The 26,608-nt window shown below is 39.7% G+C and overlaps 2 protein-coding genes across 2 annotated transcripts; both read left to right on the top strand.

Moving 5' to 3' along the window:
* Positions 1–3,145: 3,145 nt before the first annotated feature.
* Positions 3,146–3,958, top strand: LOC129956626 (uncharacterized). The gene has a single exon (XM_056068560.1). The coding sequence runs from the start codon at positions 3,146–3,148 to the stop codon at positions 3,956–3,958; it is 813 nt and encodes a 270-aa protein (XP_055924535.1).
* Positions 3,959–8,902: 4,944 nt separating this feature from the next.
* On the top strand, positions 8,903–10,171 carry LOC129956625 (uncharacterized). The gene is made up of 2 exons (XM_056068559.1): positions 8,903–9,614; positions 9,675–10,171. Exons 1-2 carry the CDS (start codon positions 8,903–8,905, stop codon positions 10,169–10,171), a joined length of 1,209 nt encoding a protein of 402 aa, XP_055924534.1.
* The last annotated feature ends 16,437 nt before the right edge of the window (positions 10,172–26,608 follow it).

Here is a 26,608-nt window from a genome sequence, read left to right as displayed (position 1 = left end):
CTCCTCTGCGCCTTCTGCTGTCGCCTTTTTTTTCTTTCCCTCGACGGCAAGCGAGGGAGCTCTCCATGAGAAGCTGTCGCCGCTCTGTTTGCTTCTTGCTTCTCATGGACAGCCAAAACCCCACGTGTTGGCCGTGCGTGGCAACCCATTTGACAGACGGGTGGTGTACTGTGGTCCCCTGTGCATCAATCGGCTGGTCGCTAGCCACCTAAGTGGTTAGTTTGCTAGGGATCAAGCGAAGGGGTTACTCCTTGGGCTTGGCGTTAAGGGTGGTCACTGTCCCCGGGGGTAACTCCGAGCGTATAGGTTTCGGCTAGCGCTAGGGTAAGCGCCGAGGCTGGGAATGGCCAGAGCCGGTGGCTGCCTTCCCTTGTTGGGCTCCGTGGTGGGCGGTGCTGTCGGACCTGAATTTAAATCAATGTCGTATGGGTAAAACCAGACGGGCTCCCTTCAAGGGGCAACAAATTACTTCCAACACCTCAACAGCAACAAATTTTCCTACTTTTTTTGTAATTAAAAGATCATCGGACACTAATGAAACATTTCATTCTGTTTCTCCGTTTTTGGTGGAAAAGGCTATTACTAGTACTGTTGGTGAAGTCAAAAGCACTAAAAAGCTCAGATGCGGTGATTTACTGGTCGAAGTATGTTCTCGCAAGCAATCTCAACAAATTGTTAAAATGAAAGCACTTTCAAATATCCCTGTCACTGTTTCTCCCCATGCATCTCTGAATTCCTCTAAAGGAGCCATTTCCTGTGGGGAGCTGTTCAATGTTCCGATTGAAGAAATCACTAAAGAATTGCAAATACAGGGGGTGAGCCATGTACGGCGTATATCTATACGGAGAGATGGCCAGCTTCTGAATACTAAGCATTTAATTCTGACGTTTACTTCCTCTAAATTACCAGATCACATAAAAGCCGGTTATATGCGCCTTGCTGTCAGACCTTATGTTCCCAATCCATTACGTTGTTTCAAGTGCCAACGCTTCGGGCATTCCAAATCTTCTTGCCGCGGGACTTTGACTTGTGCCCGTTGTGCAGAAGTCGGTCACGACAGTACTGATTGCATTGCTCAAGAGAAGTGTGTGAATTGCAAAGGGGAGCATACTTCTTTCTCTCGGAACTGTTTTGCCTGGAAGCAGGAAAAAGAAATCATTTCAACTAAAGTAAAAAACCAAATATCTTATCAAGAAGCCCGAAAATTAATAAAATCTAAAACTTCTACCGCTGGAAATGATTATGCTTCTGTCGTCAAAAAATTGTCTACCATATCGACCCAATGGGATCTAAATGATCTAAATTCTGGCATTAATTTGAAACGGCCAGACTCTGCACAATCCAATCCAGTCCAATCAAATAATCTTCTAATACCTTCTCCACGCTCTGTTCCCCCAGTTTGTGAAGTCGTTTCTGCTTCACCTGATTTAACTGGTTTTAAACTTGTTACGCACACGAAAAAGGTGAAAAAGGCTTCTCCTGTTAAAACAAAAAATGTTAACAAGGCTGAAAAAATTTCAAAATTTTATGTCGTATCGCCTCGTGAAAATCCCAAAATAGCTTCTTCACAAAATACTCCAAATGCTTCTAAAATTTTTTCTCAGCCAACTAGTCATGAATGTGAAACTTATGTTCCATCCAGTGAAATGCCACAGGACCTTCATGAATTTAAAACAGTTACATATAAGAAAAAATATAAAGAACACAAGCAAAATTCTGACAATGTATCCAGTTCTAAATTCTGGAAGACTTCACCTCGAGAAGTCTCCCAATCTATGCCAGTCGCTAATTTTAGCTCTTCGACCGTTAAATCCAAATTATATGATAAAATGGATGAAGCCAACTCTGTGACTGAAACTATGTCCACAGATAAATCCAACCAAAACACTGATAGCGAAATAGAATCTGATAATGCAATAATATATAATCCTCATGAAACAATTGATGAAACACCACCTGCTCCGGAACTTTCTACCGATTCCACCACAGTGGACAAAACTGTTTTTAAACAAAGTCTTCAAAAAAGTATGGTTCAATGGGTTGACCCAAAAAAATTTTACAGTCAACCTTCAAATACACCTATTCACAAGAAATACTTGAAGAAACATCGAATAAAAAGGTTACAATGATTTTTTTCACTTGTTTCCGTAATTTATTGTACATGTCTTTTTATTATGAGAGTTGCACTTTTACCTTTTTAAATTTCATTGATATTTTAATCTTTTGACATTTTGGGAAAAATTTCCTTTCTGGGATGTAATTTGCATTTATTTTTAAGACCACTGTTACTATTCATTATTTGTATTCCATATAATCATATTTCTAATTTTAAATTGTATGACCGAATTGTATTAGACACATTTTTACCATTTGTTTGGCGCAGTATAGCCATTTTTGGCTCTTGCGCCACTAAACCTCAAAATACAATACAATACAATACAATACAATACAATACAATACCCCACGTGTTTGCCGTGCGTGGCAACCCATTTGAAAGACGGGTGGTGCACTGTTGTCCCCTGTGCATCAATCGGCTGGTAGCTAGTCACCTGAGTGGTTAGTTTGCTAGGGATCAAGCGAAGGGGTTACTCCTTGGGCTTGGCGTTAAGGGTGGTCACTGTCCCCGGGGGTAACTCCGAGCGTATAGGTTCCGGCTAGCACCAAGGTAAGCGCCGAGGCTGGGAATGGCCAGAGCCGGTGGCTGCCTTCCCTTGTTGGGCTCCGTGGTGGGCGGTGCCGTCGGGCCCGAATCGTATCCAATATCGTATGGCTCCTCCCAAGAAGGGTCCCTTTAGTGGGCGTCATTTTGTACCTGTATCTTCAAACTTAGATAATCATTTTGATAAATACTTTGTCTTGAAACGTATTTCCGAAAAAAAACGAGACATTTGAAAGCGTGTCGCCATTTTTGGTGCAGAAAGCGATCGCAGCAACAGTCGGTGATGTAACATCTATTCGCAAGATGCGTTCTGGTGACTTGCTGGTAGAGGTTAATTCTCGTAAGCAAGCTCACCAAATTCAAAAATTAAAAGCCTTGTCAACAGTTCCTGTCAGTGTCAGCCCCCATCACTCATTAAATATATCGAAGGGTGTTATCACTTGTGGGGAAATATTTAATCTTCCTGTAGATTTAATTGCAGCTGAAATGAAATCCCAAGGTGTCACACATGTACAACGCATTACTATCCGACGAGATGGTAATGTTCTAGAAACCAAACATGATATCCTGACTTTCAAATCGCCAAAATTACCAGAATTTGTCTATGCAGGGTATATAAAATTGCCTGTCAGACCATACATTCCCAATCCTTTAAGATGTTTTAATTGTCAGCGTTATGGACACTCTAAAGCAAATTGCCGCGGGACACTCACTTATGCCCGCTGTGCTGCTAAAGACCACGATAGCCAGCAATGTTCTGCACCCGAAAAGTGCGTGAACTGTGGAGGCAGTCATGCGTCATACTCTAGATTATGCGAACGTTGGCAACTTGAAAAGAAAATAATAACTCTTAAAATCAAAGAAAACATTTCGTATCCTGAAGCTAGGCGAAAACTTTCACCACAAACGCCTACTCCTGGTCTGAGCTATGCATCTGCTCTGCAAAAACCATTTTGTGTAAATTGTTTGTGTCCGAATTGTACAAAAACTACCAATCGCTCAAAAATAACTAAAAAGACATCCGATTCAGATACAGAACAATCTGTAAACAGCACATCTGACACTGGCATACCAACTAAACCTAATTCAAAAAATAAGTTACAAAAATCACTGAAGCTAAAACTTGCAAAGCGTGGTCAAACGCAGAAAGAACTATCTGCGAAATTGAAAAAAATCATCTTCCAAAAATTCTGTCGCATTAGGACTTGCAGCTCGGGGAAAAGCCCACAAGGATTTAACATCCGTATTTGGTGGCATATTAAATACTCCCGATCTGAAACTGCATCCTTCAGAGGATGAAAATGAATTTGAAATGAGTTGCGAAGTTTCTGCAACTCCTGTTGTTGCTCCTAATAATTCTTTTAAGCATCTCTCTTAAAGGGTACCTTCCTTTCTTGGAATTGTCGCGGCTTGCAGTCCAACCTTCTTGATATAAAGACCATTATCAACACCTTTCATCCTGTTTGTTTTTGTTTTCAAGAAACATTTATGACACCTAATATTAAGTTAAAGTTACGTGGTTACAACTGTTTACGTAAAGATACAGACACTGGAGGGCGCAGTTCTGGAGGTGTCTGCATCTTGACATCAAATCTTGACCCAAGTACGCCTCTTACTTTGCATACACCTCTACAGGCTGTGGCTGTGCAAGTTCACACCCAAACACTGGTTACAGTCTGTAGTATTTACCTGCCACCCCATAATGCCATTCAACAACAGGATCTTGACAACCTAGTGAACCAGCTTCCTTCACCTTTTATTTTACTTGGTGACTTAAACGCACATAGCACGTTGTGGGGTTCGGATAGTACAAACTTGTGGCAGGCAGATTGAGCAGTTTATTGCTAATAACTGTCTCGGTCTGCTTAATAACGATGATAAAACATACTTCCATGAACCCACACGTAGCTTCCATAGTCTTGATCTGGCAATATGCTCACCTGAACTTCTGCCATTATTGACCTTTACTGTTAGTGATAATTTATATAATAGCGATCATTTCCCGATCATTGTCTCCCAGGCTGATAGAGGCGAAGCGACTCATTGTCCTCCGCGTTTCGTATTCCAGCGGGCAGACTGGCATAAGTTTTCTCAATTGGCAAAAATTACTGAGAGTATGGTCAATGTACCAGACATCATGGAAGCAGTTCAAAACGTCACTGAACACTGAATGTTTGATAAATGCCGCTAATTATGCCATTCCTAAAAGTTCACCACGTCCGAGAAAATTCCGTAGACCGTGGTGGAACGATGCCTGTCGCGATAGTTACAAGAACCAAAAGAGACTCTGGAACAAATTTAGAAGGTACCCAACCACAGAGAACTGATCGCTTTTAAAAGAGCTAAAGCCCTTGCACGCCACATTCGTCGCTGTAGCCAGAAGGAATCATGGGTAAAATATATTTCTTCAATCACATCTCGAACCTCAAGTCAGCAATTGTGGAGAAAAGTGAAGGCAGCTAATGGAATTTATCAGGAGTTTTCTTTTCCTGTACTAAAAACCAGGAATAATACATACTCCTCTCCATTAGATATTGTCAATATTCTTGGACAGACATTTGCACGGATTTCCGCAGTCGAATCGTATAGTCCTGAATTTATAGTGAGGAAAAATCTCGCGGAACAACTATCTTTGAATTTTGAAGCTGCAGATACACATCCATATGATTGCGAGTTCAAAATGTTTGAATTGAGAAAAGCACTATCCCAAGCACATGATACCAGCCCTGGACCAGATGGAGTCACTTATAATATGCTTCGCCACTTAGATGAGATATCGCTCTCCAATCTCCTATATCTGTTTAACAGAATCTGGAGTGAGCAAAATTTCCCATACCAGTGGCAAGAAACTCTCATGATTCCCATTCTGCAACCGGGCAAAGACTCTGCTAACCCTCTGCATTATAGACCAATTGCGCTGACTAGTGTCCTTTGTAAGACACTTGAACGTATGGCCAATGCCCGACTAGTCTTCGAATTAGAGAAGCGAGCTTACATTCCATTAATGCAAAGTGGATTCCGCAAAGGCCGATCCATTATTGATAATATAGTCCAACTTGACAGCCATATTCGCAACGCTTTTGTGAGACGAAACCATCTTGTCTCCATTTTTTTTTGATGTAGAGAAGGCGTATGATCGTACGTGGCGTTTTAAAATTCTTAGAAAACTTTTTAACTTGTGTTTTAAAGGGAACCTTCCAATTTTCATAAATTTTTTTTTATCATCTCGTACTTTTCGGGTACGAATGGGGAAATTCTATTCTGATCCTTTTATCCAAGCTGAGGGCGTTCCACAAGGAAGCGAAACTTACTGCTTGGTGCGACAGAAATGGGCATACGATCTCCCCTGAAAAGAGCCATTGTGTACATTTTTGTCGAAAACGGGGACTCCATCCTGATCCTGTAATACATATACGGGATGTTAATATTCCAGTAGTTCAAGAGGTAAATTTTTTGGGGATTATTTTTGATCGAAAACTCACCTTCCTTCCTCATGTTCTTCATTTGAGAAAGAGGTGTGAGAAATCCCTCAATATTTTGAAAGTCCTCTCAACAACATCATGGGGAGCAGACAGGACATCTTTACTTCGCATTTATCAATCTGTTATACTCTCCCGTATTGATTATGGATGCGAAGTGTATGGAACTGCTCGCTCTGATGTTTTACGACATTTGAACACGATACATCATTCTGCCTTACGGATCTGTTCTGGTGCTTTCCGCACATCACCGGTGCATAGTTTGTATGTAGTTTGTAACCAAATGCCATTGAATTTGCGCCAAAAACAGTTAAGCGCTCAATATTTTTTTCGTCTTCAGAGTTATTCAAATCATCCTATATGCCATATAACTATGCCTATTGGACTGTCAAGATTATATACGGCTCGTCCTTCTAACATCCTTCCTTTCTATGAAAGGACTAAAAGAATGCTTGCTGATTTTCAAATTTCGGATGTACAAATCTGTAAGTTAGATTCTATATCATTTCCACCATGGGATATCCCAGACATCTCCCTCCATAATCCTTTTTCACAATATGATAAAGCGAATACAGCTCCAGTTGTTTTCCAAAAGCTGTATTTAAATCATCGTGATAAATTTTCTGCATACATTCCCATCTTTACAGATGGTTCAAAAACAACTGGTCATGTTGGCTGCTCGGTTGTCATTTCTCAAGAAACATTTAGTTGCCGTTTGCGAAACTCGTGTTCAGTTTTCACAGCTGAGCTAACGGCGATTTTACTCGCGCTTGAGAAAGTTTCAAGTTTACATGATCGTAAATTTTGTTTATACTCAGACAGTATGAGCGCTCTTATTTCTCTCAACCAACCTCAAAATTCTAAGCATCCTTTGGTTTGGGATATACTTCATCTTTTACGAGCACTGAATTCCAGGAATATTCAGATTTTATTTTGTTGGATTCCTGGTCACGTCGGTATAATTGGAAACGAAATTGCTGATAATGCGGCAAAAGCAGCATCCACTTTATTGCGGCGGCCAATTCCTTATTGTGATATAAAGAAGAGTTATATGTCGTACATACGCATGCAATGGCAAACATTTTGGGATTCTCAAATCTCAAATAAATTGCATAATATAAAACCCAACATAAAACCATGGCCAATTGTTCCGGTGCGTGATCTCGATGTCAAATTGACTCGACTCCGCATCGGCCACACCCGATTCACTCATAAACATCTTTTGTTGGGTGAAAGATGTCCTTTATGCACATCATGCAATGTTGATTATACGGTCATCCATATTTTAACCGAATGCTACTCTTTTAATCACCATCGATTACATTTTTTTGGTGCATCGTCACCACATATTTGTGACTTGGTGGGAGAACGTCCCCATTGTAACATTTTTAAATATTTGAAGACCATTGGTTTTTACCCTCACATTTGAAAATTTTTAGCTTTTATATTTGTTCCGATTCTTTTATACTGGACTTTATGCTTTTAAGAACATTTTTCAATTATGATATTTAAAATTTTACCTTTTATTCACAGCTCTAACCACATGTTTTGGCGCAGCATGGCCATATGTGGCCCTTGTGCCATAAAACTGGAATTAACAACAACAACAATCCACAAGGAAGCGTTCTCAGTGTCACACTTTTTATCATGCATTTTAGCGACATTCTAAATCAATTACCACCGACTGTCCAAGGAAATTTATACGTGGACGATCTTCAGATTTCTTGCCAGGGCTGTAATATGCACTTAATTGAACGGCAGCTGCAAAATGCAGTTAAGAAACTGGTAGCTTGATGTGATTAAAATGGGCACACTCTTTCTGCCGAAAAGAGTAAATGTGTGCATTTCTGCAGAAAACGAGGCATTCACCCTGACCCCTCGGTTCGTATACGCAATGACTTAATACCTGTCGCTAATGAAATACGATTTCTGGGAATACTTTTCGATCGGAAGCTCACTTTCCTTTCGCATATCGCATACCTTCGGAAAAAGTGCGAGAAATCCCTGAATATCCTCAAGGTACTTTCTCGTACGTCTTGGGGTGCTGATCGTACGTCTTTAACCAGTCTATATCAAGCCATAATTTTATCTCGGATAGACTACGGGTGTTTAGTATATGGCTCTGCCAGTCTTACTGCACTACGTCGACTAGATACTGTGCATCATTCCGCCCTCCGAATATGTTCAGGGGCTTTCCGCACATCGCTAATCGAAAGCCTTTACGTCATATGTCATCAAATGCCCTTGTCTTTACCCCTCAGGTGCTCACCTACTATAGGTGAGTACGGGTGTCCCAATCCCGAGGTTCCCAGGGATCTTTACTCCCTTCATGCTTACTCTCCTCTACGCCTTCTGCTATTTACTTGATCCTTCCATCCCTCGACGGCAAGCGAGGGAGCTCTCCATGAGAAGCTGTCGCCGCTCTGTTTGCTTCTTGCTTCTCATGGACAGCCAAAGTCCCACGTGTTGGCCGTGCGTGGCAACCCATTTGACAGACGGGTGGTGTACTGTGGTCCCCGGTGCATCAATCGGCTGGTAGTTAGTCACCTGAGTGGCTAGTCTGCTAGGGATCAAGCGAAGGGGTTACTCCTTGGGCTTGGCGTTAAGGGTGGTCACTGTCCCCGGGGGTAACTCCAAGCGTATAGGTTCCGGCTAGCACCAAGGTAAGCGCCGAGGCTGGGAATGGCCAGAGCCGGTGGCTGCCTTCCCTTGTTGGGCTCCGTGGTGGGCGGTGCCGTCGGGCCTGAATCTTATGTAATGTCGTATGGCTCCTCCTCCCAAGAAGGGTCCCTTCAGTGGGCATCGTAAAGTACAACTGCAATCTGTTGAAAAACCATTTGATTATTTTTTTGTCGTACAGCGTGTTTCCGATACAAAAGAAAACTTTCATAATGTGTCTCCTTTTCTTGTTGAAAAGGCTTTCGTTGCAACGATTGGTGATGTCTCATCTATTCGTAAACTTCGCTCCGGCGATTTACTAGTGGAGGTTAGTTCCCGCCAACAAGCACAGAAAATTCTGAAACTTAAAGCCTTAGCAACTATTCCCATCACTGTTAGTGCTCATAAATCTCTGAATTCCTCCAAGGGTGTAATCACTTGCGGAGAGTTATATAATGTCCCTATTGAGATTATTACAAAAGAATTGAGCGGTCAAGGAGTGACTCAAGTACGTCAAATAACAATTAGACGGAACGGGGAACTTCTCAATACTAAACACTATATTTTAACATTCAATAGCCCAAAACTGCCAGAATCTATTAAAGCTGGGTATATAAATTTACCTGTCCGTCCCTATATACCAAACCCTCTACGTTGTTTTCAGTGCCAACGTTTTGGACATGCAAAATCGAGCTGCCGTGGAACTCTAACTTGCGCACGTTGTTCGGAAAAGGGCCATGACAGTCAGCAGTGTGCCGAATCTGAAAAGTGCATTAACTGCAGTGGCGATCATACTGCCTATTCTCGACTCTGCCCACGTTGGCAATTAGAAAAACAAATTGTAACGGTTAAATTCAAAGAAAATATTTCCTATCCAGAGGCAAGGCGCAAGGTAACATCTCAAACTCCTAACCCAAGTAATAGCTACGCATCTGTTTTTGCAAAAAATTTTAAAGCAGTAACTATTCCAGAAACTCATTCTGAAAAAACAAAACAATCCAAAAAAGCACAGTCCTCCAGTGCAGATTCAGATTCGGTTTCAAATAGTGCTCCTGAATCGTCAAACACTCGGAGACGTAAAGGTAAAACCAAATCTCAAAAATCTCTGTCGCTAAGGCTTTTAAAACGAGGCCTGTCACAAGCTGATTTGCCAACAAAGCTAAAAAAATCTACATTGAAAAATTCAATCGCTTTAGGACTGGCGAATAGGGGCCTTGTTCAACAAGACTTGCCATCCATTTTTGGCAATTCCCCTAAAAGTTCTGAACTCATCTCTCTCCATCCGTCGGAGGAAGAGGATGATTTGAAAATGAGTTGCGACACTCCAGCAACTCCTCATTCTTCTGCTTTTAGTTCTCTTTCCAAAACCTCTTAATGGGTACCTACCTTTCTTGGAACTGTCGCGGCATTCGTTCGAAACTCCATAACATTAAACATCTCATCAACAAATTTCATCCTATTTGTATAGGACTTCAAGAGACCTTCTTGTCGTCTGATTTCCCTCTGAAACTTCGTGGCTATAACTGTACTCGGAGAGATATTACCTCCAGCACCCACCCATCAGGTGGTGTTTGCATTTTCACTTCTAATCTCTATCCGAGCACACCTCTTACTCTACACACCTCTTTGCAGGCCGTGGCTGTGCAGGTTCGTTCTCGAATTCTGGTTACGGTCTGTTGCATTTACTTGCCACCTCAACGGACTATTAGTCAAAGTGAGCTAGACAATTTGGTTGATCAGCTTCCATCACCATTTATCTTGTTAGGCGATTTTAATGGACATAGCACTTTGTGGGGTTCGGAAGTTACAAATTCTCGTGGGCGACAGATTGAACAATTTATTTCGAATAATTGTCTCTGTCTGCTCAATAATGAAGAAAAAACGTACTTCCACGAGCCCACACGTAGCTTCCATAGTATTGATTTGGCAATCTGCACTCCTGATCTTTTACCACTGCTGAATTTTGCAGTTGGAAATTATTTGTATGACAGTGATCACTTTCCCTTGATAGTCTCTTACTCTAATAGAGATGGGGCGAATAATTATCCACCACGGTATCGATTCCAGCGGGCAGACTGGGATACGTTCATGCAGCTAGCAAATATCACTGATTCTATGGTTAATGAAACAGACATTACAGAAGCGGTGCAAAATGTCATCAACTGTATAATTAACGCCGCAGATCAGAGTATTCCTAAGAGTTCCCCGCGGGTAAGGAAATATCGCAGACCGTGGTGGAATGAAGCTTGTCGTGACAGTCGCAAAAGAGAAAAGAAACTGTGGAATGTTTTCAGAAGGTATCCAACCACAGAAAACCTTATCGCTTTTAAACAAGCCAAAGCCTTTGCTCGTCGCATTCGTCGTCAAAGCCAGAGAGAATCCTGGATCAAATTTGTTTCATCCATTACTTCTTCAACCTCAAGCAAACTTCTATGGAGGAAAATCAGGGCCGCTAATGGCATTTACAAAGAATTCTCAATTCCTGTACTCAACACAGGAAATGCGAATATATCTTGTCCATTAGATGTTGCCAATACTTTAGGTCATGCCTTTGCAAAAGTTTCTTCAGCAGATTCATATAGTCCTACTTTCATAGCGACTAAGAATCGTGTAGAAAATTTACCTTTGGACTTTTCTGCTCAAAATTTTCTTCCCTATAATACTGAATTTAGTTTGAATGAATTGAAAAAGGCTTTATCTAAGACACATGATACCAGTCCCGGTCCAGATGGAATCGCTTACAGCATGCTTCGCCACTTAAATGCTACATCGCTCTCCAACCTGTTATGTTTATTTAATAGAATATGGATTGAGCATCAATTTCCTTCTCAGTGGCAAGAAGCTCTGGTGATTCCAGTATTAAAGCCTGGCAAGGATCCATCTAATCCTCTTAGCTATCGACCTATTGCACTGACGAGTTGTTTATGCAAAACGCTCGAGCGCATGGTAAATGCTCGCTTGGTCTTCGAACTGGAGAAACAAGGTTGCATACCGCAATTGCAGAGTGGTTTTCGTAGAGGAAGATCAACCTCTGATAATATAATTCTACTGGAAACCGAAATTCGTAATGCTTTCGTTCATCGTAACCACCTTGTCTCCATTTTCTTTGATTTGGAAAAGGCTTATGATCGCACATGGCGATATGGCATTCTCCAAACACTTTTTAATCTAGATTTTAGAGGCCATTTACCCATGTTTTTAAAGAACTTTTTATCCTTTCGAACATTTCGTGTTCGGTTAGGAAATTGTTATTCTGATTATTTTAACCAAGCTGAGGGTGTTCCACAGGGAAGCGTCCTTAGCGTAACTCTTTTTATACTCCATCTTAGCCAAATACTACATCAGTTACCATCATCTGTTAGCGGAACCTTATACGTTGATGACTTACAAATATCCTGCCAAGGATCTGATATGAATTTTATTGAGCAGCAGTTGCAAAACGCAGTGAATAAGCTAGTAGCATGGTGCGAGGATAATGGCCACACATTTTCTCCAGAGAAAAGTCGTTGTGTGCACTTCTGCAGGAAGCGAAATTTGCACCCAGATCCAATTATCTATATTAAAGACATTGCCATTCCGGTGGTGAATGACATGAAGTTTTTAGGAATGATTCTCGACAGAAAATTGAGTTTTCTTCCACATATCTTCGGAAGAAATGCGAGAAATCTTTGAACATCCTCAAGGTATTATCTAATACGTCTTGGGGAGCCGATCGCACCACCTTACTTCATGTGTATACTGCAATCATTTTATCTCGCATAGATTATGGATGCATGGTTTATGGATCTGCTCGGTCTGCTGTTTTACGCAGACTAGATACCATACATCATTCGGCTCTGAGGATATGCTCTGGAGCTTTCCGTACTTCCCCTGTCGAAAGCCTTTATGTAATTTGTAATCAACTGCCTCTCGATTTGCGTCGAAAGAAAGTCTCAGCACAGTACTATTTTCGTACATTATCAGTCCCCCGGCACCCTATTTGTCAAGGTTCTATTTCCTCGTCTCTCCTCCGACTCTATAATGCTCGGTCCTCTCACATCCTCCCTTTCAGTATTAGAGTTAAAAAAATAATTCATGACTCTGGCTTTGATAATATAACTCTTCTGGCTAATGATCCATTAAAGTTTCCACCTTGGGATCTGCCACAATTTACTTTCCTTAACCCATTTTCTGGATTTGACAAATCTAAAACTCCACCAGTTATTTTCCAACAAATGTTTTACTTTCACCGCTATCAGTATGGATCTTACATCCCAGTTTATACTGATGGCTCAAAATCAGACGAACATGTTGGCTGTGGAGTAGTAATTGGATCTGATATCCACAGTTATCGTCTGGAGAGCTCTTGCTCTGTATTTACTGCTGAGCTCACAGCTATCCTCTGTGCTCTACAGAAAATATCACTTTCCACTCACAGCAAATTTTGCATTTATAGCGACAGCATGAGTTCATTGCAAACGCTCTCTAATTTTCAATGTCGGATACACCCAGTTGTTCAGGAAATATTCATCCTTTTGCGCACTATCCAGAATCAGGGTTTTTCAATTCTTTTCTGTTGGGTTCCCAGCCATGTCGGTATTCTTGGCAATGAACTGGCAGACAAAGCTGCTAGAGATGCCACCTTGCTTTTGCAGCGCCCTCTTGCTTATTGTGATGTCAAGAGGTCCTTTACTAATTTCGTACATGGATTATGGCAGGAAACCTGGGATAAAAAAACCAATAACAAGCTGCATGCCGTTAAACCTTCAATAGGTTTGTGGCCAGTTCTACCTTTGCGAAGAGATGATGTGAGATTGACTCGTCTGTGTGTGGGACACACGCGTTTTACGCACAAATATTTACTATTCGGCGAAAGGGCACCTACATGTCCTACTTGCAATATTATTTTTAGTGTTAGTCATATATTGATTGAGTGCCCAAAATTGAATACTCACCGTAATCATTTTTTCAAAACTTCATCACTAACAATGTCGGATATAGTGGGAGTAAATCCCCATGATAATCTTTTTCAGTTTTTAAGGGCCATTGGCTTTTGCGAATATATCTAGGTTTTACTATTTTATCTAATAACATTTTTTAACTTTTTACCGTGTGGAATTTAATCTTTTAAAGTAATTCTTTTACAAATCCTTAGATACAATATTTTAACGTTGTTTTTATTTCCCGATCATCAATAATCGAACCATACGACTGGCGCAGTTTAGCCAAGGTTGGCTCTTGCGCCACTAAAACTCACAACCACCACCACCACCTCCCTTACCATCTTTTCGCATTTGGCCTTAGCAATCTTCATTCGTTCCAGACCAAGGCGACGTGGCTGGTAAAAGAGAGGAAGTGCAGGTGTCTTTCGTATATGATGAACTGTAAAATGATAAATGTTGCTAAGAGTTTGGGCAGGATGTGCGAGTATGAAACTCCTTCAAAATATTGTTGTAGGGTTTAGATTCAGCCAAAATGACTAACGTTCAACGGATAACCAATAGAGTGCGCTTTTATGGATTTCTTAATTGTATTATATCCAAAATCTGTTTGTTTTTACAATAGGCTAGAGTTCAAAATGAGCCAGAAAGTCTGATCCAATTATAGGCAAGGGAACATGAACAATAACAAAACGCCTGGAAAAACATATCTGGAGTAAGATGAGGACTCGCGTGTAATCTACAACGCGAAGAACTCTGAGAAAATTTTGAACTCAAATTTGTGTGCAGTAGTTTTACTTGTTGAGATCCGTGACTTTTGCAGAAAGCGATTTCAATGTCCCTGTAAAGCCTGAAGAAGCAAAGAGCGGTTGAGTAGAACTCGCAGAAAGCAAAGGAGACGGAAGAAAAACCTCCATAATTCTATCAGCCATTTGTTCTAGTTCTAGCTTGGACTGTCTCTGAAGAATAGCTTGTAAATGAGACAAACGCTGGTGCCACCAGTGTGGTTGGTTGATTGAGGTGAAATTACAAACGCCATGTTTGACTAAACTGCGTCAATCAAACTGGAGCCTCAAGGAACGAAGTATGAACTTTATATCAAGATTCAATCTCAATTCAGAAGCTGAAATCATTAAAAAATATTTCGTATGCAGAAGCAAAAAAAAAAAAAAAAAAAAAATGTGTCAGCCACCATCTGTGCTATCATTTGCAACCATAGTGCAGGAAAAAAAAAAAAAAAAAAAAAAACTTGGATACAGTTGAAACATTTGTACAAACAGATTTCAGTTTTACAAGCCTGTTCAGTGCGTCTAAAATCTGTTTGGACTCTCACTGATGACAAAATTTGTAATGTCACACGGCCTCCAAAAAAGAAAAAAGCCAAGCAATATAACAGCATTGATTCTAATGAAAATGTTTTTGTTTCTGAATTTAGAGATTCAAATACATTTATTCAAGATACAACCGAATTACCGTGTTCAACCAATCGACTGAGAGAATCCATATTAACTGATAATTTACGTCCTGATGATGCAGAATCGGATGATTTCATTGTTTATGATCCCCAAAAAACCATTGACGAAGACATGATAAATGACTACAGCCATCAGCCAGTCGGACAATCATTAATCCGCGCTTTTTCTCAGCTTTTAAAAAGAAATACACCTACCAGCTATACAAGAAGAAAGCTAACATTGATTCTAGTATTTGGATATTAACTGTTGTAAACAACATTGGTATTTTGTCAAGAGAATATTACATACTTCTGCCATGTCCAAAATGCACGACATGCCATACAGTTTTAAGTGTTCGTCATGTTTTAATCGATTGTCCAGTTTTTAATAATCATCGGTTACAGTTTTTTAATACAGTTTCTATAGACATGCTTGAACTACTGGGTGAGAAACCTCACTCTAATATTTTTAAATTTCTACAGACAATTGGTTTGTTACTTTTTATTTAAGATTTCATTAATTTGGACTTTTCTTTTACTTTTTTCATTAATGGTTTTTAAATACCGTTTTAATGCATTAGCTTGCGATTGGAATTTTTAACCTTGTCTAGTTTTTAATCGGAATAACCTTTTTTAACACCTTCGAAATGCTTCTTACCATTTGATTGGCGCAGCATGGCCAGATATGGCGTTTGTTAGGTTTTCAAAACAAATGAAGTAATGTGGACTAAGCTCATTTTCATCTCCAGTCTATGAGAATCCAAATTTAAGATATTCTTTGTCGTTTTTCTTGCTTTTTTCCCAGCAGGTTCATTCATAGTTCCAAGATTGCTACTATAGTCATTACTTTCTTTCCGTGTAAAAGTTCCATATTTCAACCAGCTATCCATAATCTGTGTTGGGTATAAAAATTATATTTTATGAAAACACTTTGTACCAAATTTGTGCAAAAATATATTCTAATTGATAGAGCAAATTAATTCAAAAATATCCAAGTTTCTTATGAAAAGTGACACAATAATAATTTAAAAACAAACTATTTGCAAATCCATCACAATAAAACGTAACTTTAAATATATGAATAGTCAAATTTAAGTTATTTAAAATAAAACGTAAAATGAATACAAACTTTCAGGGTACCCACAGTTGATGAAACGGAACAAATTGTGAACAAGCCAGAACCACGTGCAAAAAAATCTGTTACAATTTCCCCTACACTTATGACAAAAATGACTACTCCTAATTCATCAGAAATTCTTTAGAAAATTCCAAAAAACCCCATAATCCTTCAACAATTCGTACAAAAATTTTTTCTAACTTTCAAAATAAAAACGCGCTAAAATCTTACCTTTGAGCAGCGAAACGGCCCTGCGTGTGATCCTGTATCCGCATGCGAAATGAATAATTTTAGAAAGAAAACTTTCCGACTTTCTTCTCGGATAGACAAGAAGAGGGCTAGTGGCGGGGATGGGGCGTTGCTATTGTAATATCGCATGACTAAATCCGTGATTAACTAGCTAGGCAAAGGACAAAATTTTCTCCTCCTTCGCTCTTGTAAAAAGCACAGTGCGGTGTTTTCCCCCACCAACCATAGACCTTACAGGCACTTCCGCTGCAACAAAACTAAACAAGCACTTCCATTCAAGCACTGCTGTAAGCCAAAGGGAGGGGGAGGGGGGTACATAACTCCGTCCCCGGTAAAGATCAAAGATTTCTCCGATTTCGGTTAGGTGGATAGGGACAGTGGACCACAGATGATTGGTCCTTCTTTCATTTTGGACAGTCACGTGATTTTCCGGGGGTTGACTTTCGTCTCAGTTCTCAGGTTGACTTTCCATCAAGCTCTTATTGTACCCCTGGTGATACGCGTACCACACTTTGGAAACACTGGCCTAAATAAATCTTTTTCTAAAGATTAAGCAAGAAAGAAGTGGATATACTTCCGAATGCACAACTGTTGAAGAAAAGACTTCCTATATTCAGCAGTACTCCGAGAAGAAAGGTGTTCTACTAAAAGTGATGCCTTCCTGCTGAAATCAAAAGAAATCTAGGAAGACGTCAAGTTGCCAAACTTGCGCTGAATACGTTTTGGGGAGGTAAAAGATTCTATTTTTTATTTTATTAATAAACTGTTAGTCTTTATGTAATTAGCTAATAAATTTTTCCTACTAGGCGGGAAATGAATACCAATAAATGCTACTTAACGTATGTCAATAGCGTGCTTTCATTTAACAAGATGTCAGCTGATTCCACAAAAAATGTAAGCCGTTTTTATTCCTCTGTAATTAAATTCATCTAAGATATCTGTAATTTATCATTACGAATGTTCATACTAAAAAATGTAAGGGTGGATATCGATCTCGTGTTTTCATCTTTTTCGTAGGTTCAACACACCTACTCCAGAAGTGGCGGTATTATGTGGGACAGCAAAAAAGATTTAATTCCTCAAGACACTGGCACAAATGTTTTCCTGCCAGCATTACTACAGCTTGGGCTGAAGCTCTATTCAGGGATGATAAGTTGTCCTCTTTTAATCTGCCATGATTCAGAAAGTATCATCTATACTAGTAGTGGTGACAATGTGACCCTCCACTCGAAATTTTTTTTTGAGAGATTTCACAGACGAGTTTGACTGTGATGTAATCATTACATTCATCTCTGGTAAATACGGTTTTTTCGTGTGTTCTACAATATTTATGCATAAAATGCTTTTTATATAAATTGTTTTCATGTAACATTTGATTTTATAGGAGGGACCAAGAATTATGCAAAGTTCGGGGCTTTACCCTGAACTTTAAAAATAGTTTCATTGAATTTCAATTCAATCAAACACCTAGTAAGCTTGGACCGGAAGGACATCATATTGTTAGATGATGCCGCCAAGATATCTCGAGACGCGAGAAGAAAAGTCTTTAACGCGAAATAAAGTAAACTCTACACTACAGGACGGTGTGTCCTGTGAGGGTCCTAAAGGAATATTTTTCAGCCACACCCTATGGATATTAAAGCAAGTATAATCACACGTAAAAGACTGAGTAAGAGCGAGTTTCTGTTACTGTATTTTAGATTAATTTCATCCCCTCAGGGGCTCACCTACTATAGGTGAGTACGGGTGTCCCAATCCCGAGGTACCCAGGGATCTATACTCCCTTTACGTTTCCACTCCCCTGCGCCTTCTGCTTTCTGCTGTGTTTTTCCTTCCCTCGACGGCAAGCGAGGGAGCTCTCCATGAGAAGCTGTCGCCGCTCTGTTTGCTTCTTGCTTCTCATGGACAGCCAATGTCCCACGTGTTGGCCGTGCGTGGCGACCCATTTGAAAGACGGGTGGTGCACTGTGGTCCCCGGTGTATCAATCGGCTGGTACCTAGTCACCTGAGTGGCTAGTCTGCTAGGGATCAAGCAAAGGGGTTACTCCTTGGGCTTGGCGTTAAGGGTGGTCACTGTCCCCGGGGGTAACTCCGAGCGTATAGGTTCCGGCTAGCACCAAGGTAAGCGCCGAGGCTGGGAATGGCCAGAGCCGGTGGCTGCCTTCCCTTGTTGGGCTCCGTGGTGGGCGGTGCCGTCGGGCCCGAATCTTTGTCAATATCGCATGGCTCCTCCCAAGAAGGGTCCCTTTAGTGGGCGTCGTTTTGTTCCTCAGTCTCCAAATTTAGAAAACCATTTTGATAAATTTTTTGTAATGAAGCGTATTTCTGATAAAAATGAAACATTCGAAAGCGTATCGCCATTTTTAGTACAAAAGGCGATCACAGCAACAGTTGGTGACGTAACATCCATCCGTAAGATGCGTTCTGGTGACTTGCTGATAGAGATTAATTCTCGTAAGCAAGCTCACCAAATCCAAAAGTTAAAAAATTTGTCAACAATTCCTGTCAGTGTCAGTCCCCATCAATCATTAAATATATCGAAAGGTGTTATCACTTGTGGGGAAATATTTAACCTCCCTGTGGATTTAATTACAAATGAATTGAAATCTCAAGGTGTCACCCATGTTCACCGTATTACTATCCGGCGAGATGGCAATATCCTTGAAACAAAGCATCATATTCTAACTTTTAAAACACCAAAATTACCAGAATTCATCTATGCAGGGTATATAAAATTACCTGTCAGACCATATATTCCCAATCCTTTGAGATGTTTTAATTGTCAACGTTATGGTCACTCTAAAGCAAATTGCCGCGGGACACTTACTTGTGCCCGCTGTGCTACTAAAGGCCATGAGAGCCAACAATGTTCTGCACCCGAAAAGTGCGTGAACTGTGGTGGCAGTCATGCATCATATTCTAGAGTATGCGAACGCTGGCAACTTGAAAAGAAAATTATAACTCTTAAAATAAAAGAAAACATTTCATATCCTGAAGCTAGGCGAAAACTTTCACCACAAACGCCTACTCCTGGTCTGAGTTATGCATCTGCTCTACAAAAACCCTTTTGTGTAAATTGTTTGTGTCCGAATTGCACCAAAACTGCCAACCGCACAAAAATAACTAAAGAACATCCGATTCTGATACAGAACAATCCGTAAATAGCGTATCTGACACTGGCATACCAGTTAAACCCAATCTAAAAAATAAACTACAAAAATCACTGAAGCTAAAACTTGCAAAACGTGGTCAAACGCAGAAAGAACTATCTGCGAAATTGAAAAAATCATCGTCCAAAAATTCTGTCGCATTAGGACTTGCGGCTCGGGGTAAAGTCCACAAGGATTTAACATCCGTTTTTCGTGGTATATTAAATACTCCCGATTTGAAACTGCATCCTTCAGAGGATGAAAATGAATTTGAAATGAGTTGCGACGTTTCTGCAACTTCTGTCGTTGCTCCTAATAATTCTTCTCCAAAACAACTCTCTTAATGGGTACCTTCGTTTCTTGGAATTGTCGCGGCATGCGTTCCAAACTTCACGATATAAAGACTATTGTCAACTCCTTTCATCCTGTTTGTTTTTGTTTTCAGGAAGCATTCATGACACCCAATATTCCGTTAAAATTACGCGGCTACAACTGTGTTCGTAAAGATACAGACACTGGAGTGCGCAGTTCTGGAGGTGTCTGCATCTTGACATCAAATCTTTACCCAAATACACCTCTTACTTTGCATACGCCTCTACAGGCTGTGGCTGTGCAAGTTCACACCCGAACGCTGGTTACAGTCTGTAGTATATATTTACCGCCTCATGATGTCATTAATCAACAACATCTTGACAATTTAGTGGACCAGCTTCCTAGACCACTTATTATACTAGGCGATTTCAACGGGCATAGTGTTTGGTGGGGTTCAGAAAGTACTAATTCTCGTGGGCGACAGATCGAGCAATTTATTTCTAATAACTGTCTCTGTCTCCTTAATAACGACGAGAAGACTTACTTGCATGAACCCACACGTAGCTTCCATAGTGTTGATTTGGCCATATGTTCTCCTGAGCTCATGCCATTGCTAAATTTTGCTGTAAGCAAAGACCTTTACAATAGTGATCACTTCCCCATTATGGTCTCACATGCTGATAGCGGCGGTACGACTACTTGTCCTCCGCGTTTTCTATTCCAGCTTGCAGACTGGGATACTTTCTCTCATTTGGCAGAAATCACCGAGATCATGGTCAATACTTACGATGTCACGGAAGCTGTGCAGCAAGTCGTTGACACCATAATAAGTGCCGCAAATGCCACCATTCCTAAGACCTCCCCACGTCTGAGAAAATTTCGCAGACCGTGGTGGAATGAAGCTTGCCGCGATAGTTATAAGAATCAGAAAAAACGCTGGAATATTTTTAGAAGGTACCCTACGATAGAAAATCTTGTGGCTTTTAAGAAAGCCAAAGCCTTAGCTCGACGCATTCGCAGACGTAGTCAGAGGGAATTTTGGATCAAGTTTGTGTCTTCGATCACATCCTCAACTTCCAACAAACTGTTGTGGAAAAAGGTAAAAGCTGCAAATGGGATTTATAGTGAAACTTCCATTCCTGTTTTAAAAACAGGAAACTTGGTGCATTCCTCCCCATTAGAAGTAGCTAATATTCTCGGTCATGCTTTCGCACAAGTTTCCGCAATTGATTCCTATAGTTCTGAATTTCTGGAAATTAAGAATCTTGCGGAACGACTGATTTTGCATTTTAATGACCGAAATAATTTAACATACAACTCTGAATTCAGGATGTTTGAATTGAAAACGGCTCTGTCTCAAGCCGGAGACACAAGCCCGGGGCCAGATGGAATAACTTACAGCATGCTTCGCCATTTAAATGAAACCTCCTTATCTAATTTGTTGCTACTTTTTAACAGAATATGGTTTGAACATAAATACCCTAAACAATGGAGCGAAGCTACTGTAATTCCAATTCTAAAACCTGGAAAAGATTCATCAAACCCTCTGAACTATAGACCTATTGCCCTTACCAATTGTCTTTGCAAGACCTTTGAACGCATGGTCAATGCTCGTCTAATCTTCGGATTGGAGAAACAAGGATGCATACCCCAGTTTCAGAGTGGTTTCCGTAGAGGCAGATCAACTTTTGATAATCTGATTTTATTGGAAACCCAAATTCGGAACGCATTTGTCAGGAGAAACCACCTTGTCTCCATTTTCTTTGATATTGAGAAAGCATATGACCGTGCGTGGCGCTATGGCATACTTTCTACACTTTTTAAATTTGGTTTTAGAGGAAACATGCCTATATTTTTACAGAACTTTTTATCTCATCGTATATTTCGAGTTCGTATTGCTAGTTTTTATTCAAATCATTTTATACAAGCTGAGGGTGTTCCACAAGGAAGTGTCCTCAGCGTCACACTTTTTATTGTGCATCTTAGTCAAATTTTAAATTATTTGCCTTCATTTGTCCAAGCCAGTCTCTATGTTGATGATCTGCAGATCTCATGCGAAGGTAGTAACATGAATTTAATCGAACAACAATTACAAAATGCAGTTAATAAAGTGGTTACTTGGTGTAATAAAAATGGTCACGCTATCTCTCCTGAGAAGAGTCAATGTGTTCACTTCTGTAAGAAGAGAAATATGCATTTAGATCCTGTTGTAAAGATACGTGATACACCAATTCCAGTTGTGACTGAAGTAAGATTTTTGGGAGTGACGTTCGATCGTAAACTCACTTTCCTTCCACATATAGTAAACTTGAGGAAACGATGCGAAAAAAATTTGAATACCTTAAAAGTTCTCTCCAAAACATCCTGGGGAGCCGATCGAACCTCCTTACTCCGTATATATCAAGCGGTCATTCTTTCACGAGTGGATTATGGCTGTATGGTTTATGGGTCTGCCCGCCCTTCTGTTTTGAGACATCTTGATACTGTCCATCATTCTGCGCTCAGGATCTGCTCTGGTGCTTTCCGCACCTCTCCAGTTGAGAGTCTATATGTAATTTGTCACCAGTTGCCACTTTGTTTGCGGCGTCAAAAATTATCTACTTTGTTTTATTTCCGTGCACAATCTGTCCCAAACCATCCCATTCATTGCATGGGTTTTCCTGAAAATCTTCAAAGAATTTGATGCCCGACCTTATCATATTCTTCCTTTTTGTCGGAGAGTGAAAAATTCCCTACACGACTCGGACTTTAATAACGTTGCCATTAAATTTCTTGATTTTTATTCTTTTCCTCCTTGGGATATTCCCAATTTTCCCTTTTTGAACCCTTTCTTGGGGTTTGATAAATTTGCAACGAATCCTGTTATTTTCCAACAACTTTTTCATCAGCACCGCTGTCAGTATTCTTCTTTTACCCCAGTGTTTACAGATGGCTCAAAATCAGATGGATATGTTGGTTGTGCCATTGTAACTCCATCTGATACACTCAGCTATCGTCTAAACAACGTTTGTTCTGTTTTTACTGCTGAGTTGGTAGCAATATTTCACGCACTACAGGAAATTTCACTCTCCACTCAGCGTAGTGTTATCATATATACTGACAGTATGAGTGCATTGGAAACACTTGCTCATTTCCACCACCATATGCATCCAGTCGCTTTTGAAATTTTGTTTAACCTGCGGATACTGAAAAGCAGGGGATTTAATATTCTTCTCTGCTGGGTTCCGAGTCACATGGGTATTTCGGGCAATGAAAAAGCTGATGTTGCAGCTAAATCTGCATCAACATCTCTGTCTCTGGCCCTCCCATATTGTGACGTCAAAAAGTTATTTATTTATCAAATCTTTACAACTTGGCAAAAATCATGGGATCTGCAGATCCAGAACAAACTGCAGTCAATAAAACCCACAATTGGTTTGTGGCCTGTTTTACCTATACGAGAGAATGATGTTAAATTGACTCGCCTCCGTATAGGACATACTCGCTATACTCATCGTCACCTCATCGTCGGTGAAAGGGTGCCAATGTGTACCACTTGTAATATTGCTTTTAGTATTAAACATATCTTAATCGAATGTCCAAATTTTAATGTTCATCGACATAATCTTTTCTACTCGTCTTCTGTTAAATTACAGGACCTGGTGGGTGAAACACACCACGAAAATATTTTCAAGTTTTTTAAAACCATTGGGTTTTATTCTTGTATTTAGTGATTTTGACTTTTGTTCATGTTTCACCTTTTAATTTGCTTCATTTTAACACTTTCATCACATCAGCATTTTATTGAAATCATTAACATAATTGCACATTAATTTCCTGCATTTTCATGCTGATCTCTTTCGCTTTTATATCTTTTAATGTTTGGTTTTATTGTCGGCCTTTTCTTACCATTTGCTTGGCGCAGCATGGCCAAATATGGCTCTTGCGCCAATAAACCGCACAAACCAACCAACCAACCTAGATTAATTTCATTGCAACTTAATATAAAATAGTTGAACTGAGATTTTATACATGTATTTCTTTCCATTACAGACTGAATTTTATGATTTTATATGTATTTAAAACTCTTATAACTTCATATTAAAAATATGTTTGACGTTTTACATTTTTTTCTCCCGAACTGAAGACAGTTCCAGATTGTGAAAGAATCAGAAGATCGATATTTCGTATAACCCGGCAGGACGGGTGCCGCGAAAAGTGACACGAGAACGGGCATGGGGTGTCAGCACACCCCTAACATATTAAATGACCTAAATACGAAAAAAAAATTCTAATTGCTAATGAAATTCATGACAATCACACTTTTTTGCGAGAAAAATGATAATTAATATGTTAAATTATCGTAATTTTACAAATTAATAACAAATAAAGGCACTCACCTTTTTTGTCTCTGTTCGAAAAACTTAAATTTTCCCATGTAACACTTAATGATTTTTTTCATAATTTTTATTATAATAAAAATGCTGATACTAATCAACTTTTTTAATAATTAAGGTTACATGGATCCGAAACTTCAAATTTTTTTTGTTATTACATGCAGCTTCAATTTCTGAGTGTTCTCGACATAAATTTTTGTCGCACCTCACACACATAGTTTTCGATTTCCTGTCCTTGTTTCTTGGACACAAATAGCATCTTCCATAACTCAGCTTTTTTTTTTTTTTTTTTTCGTTTGTGGCTCATCCAGAGATTCTTCTTGTTTCTGCAGCGACTTCATATAAGGTTCTATAATTGAGAAAGCTAAATCCTTCAAGAAATGCCTCCTGTTTCTGAACTTTTCTGGTGGGTTTGCGGTTCATAACAACAAGATCCTGGAATTTATTCCTGCAATATTTAGAAGTGAAAAAAATATCACCATAGGCCATCGGTTTGATATTCTGGCAACAGAATAAGATCGTCCCATTTCATCGACCACATCCACTGCGCCTTTAGTCATGTTGTAGAATGTAATTACATCCGATTTTTTTAAATCTCCTGTGCTTTCGTCAATCTGATCATCGTTATGCAGAGTTGATAGAAAGGTTTACAAATTTGTCCTTTTTTGACATGTAAGAATGTACCATTACATCCTTTTGAAACCCAAAGAGAGTTGTATGTGCTTTTCAATTTTTATGCGACGGAAATTCCGGTGAGATAGCCCTCTTATTCTTGCGTATTGTTCCAACAATAAAAATTTTATGTTTCGCCCTCTTATTCTTGCGTATTGTTCCAACAATAAAAATTTTATGTTTCGCCCTCTTATTGCGTATTGTTCCAACAAAAAAAATTTTATGTTTCGCCCTCTTATTCTTGCGTATTGTTCCAGCAATAAAAATTTTATGTTTCAATAAATCCTTGGCTTATTCATCGTTAGTGTACCAATTGTCTGTAGTAAATTTTTTTCCAGAATTGTGTAATAGAGCTAGCATGCGTTTTGCTATTTCATAGGAACTGTTATCTTTCTTGTAAGGTCCATCTGGCTGCTGGCCTGCGTATATCTCCATGTTGAATGTGTAAAACGTTCTAGAATCGACCAAAATAAAAATTTTGATACCATATCTTGCTGGTTTTTTCGGCATGTACTGCCAAAAGGAGCATCGTCATCGAAAAGATTCTAGTTTTTCATCCAATGTCACGTATTCACCTATATTATTAATTTCTGACAATTCCTGACAAAATTATCAAATACGTCTCTTATTGGAGATAACTTATCAACCTTTCGTCTGTCATCACAAGTTCTGACATCATCGAATCGCAAAACGCGAAGTATAAAAAGTAAACGCTTATAGTTCATAGTTTTATGAAAAATGTCCAATCCTGTGCCATCTGTCGCCCATATGTCTCGGACATTCACATGAGAAGATTTGTGCAATCCAGCTATATACAACAGTCCTATAAAGGCACAAAACTCTTCTTTTTCTAAAGGTTTTGTATCTCTTTGCCTCTTGAAATTTCCAGAAATTTTTCTACTTAAATGTTAGTGCATTTTAAAACAATTTCAATGATTGAATCATCAAATATTAGACTCCATACATCGATTGGTGAAATAACATTTTTAGAAAATTGTGTATTGCCAGGTAAAAGTTTGATAATATTTTGGGAAGCTATGCGCTTTTAAACTCGAAAGGGTTCTTTTTCCCACTTTGTTGTTTTATCTTTTCCAATAAAAAAGCTAGTTTGCTCGCAAACTTCTTCTGAAGAATTGCATTCTTCTTCTGATTCAGACTGATGATCACTGAATATGTCTTCATTATCTGAATCGTTCAATTCTTCTTCGATATTCTCTTCATCTGACGAAATCTCCTCTAACATCTTCTGAAGTCTGTACATTTCTTGCTCGTACGTCAAACGAGGAAAAGACCGAACAGAACAACTGGAGCAAGCCATGTTTTCGCACTGAAAAATACTAACACGAGCGCGCGCACGGGGTGTCCGCACACTCGGAATCGTTCTATAAGACTAAAATGGGGTCTGAATTCGCCGTTTTCAGACTCTACGCATGGAAGGTTACCTTGGAGGCAGGTACTGATGGACCAGACCACTTCTGTTTATAGGGGGAGACAACAGATGAATATTTTTCGGCGTGGGGTGTCGAAACTCCCCGAGCCCGTCCTGTCGGGATAATGAAATGTAC

The sequence above is a fragment of the Argiope bruennichi genome, chromosome 11, assembly GCF_947563725.1.
Source record: "Argiope bruennichi chromosome 11, qqArgBrue1.1, whole genome shotgun sequence".
In the NCBI taxonomy this organism is placed as follows: domain Eukaryota; kingdom Metazoa; phylum Arthropoda; class Arachnida; order Araneae; family Araneidae; genus Argiope; species Argiope bruennichi.
The sequence above is the reverse complement of the archived record's forward strand: the minus strand, read 5'-3'. Positions and strand labels throughout refer to the sequence as shown.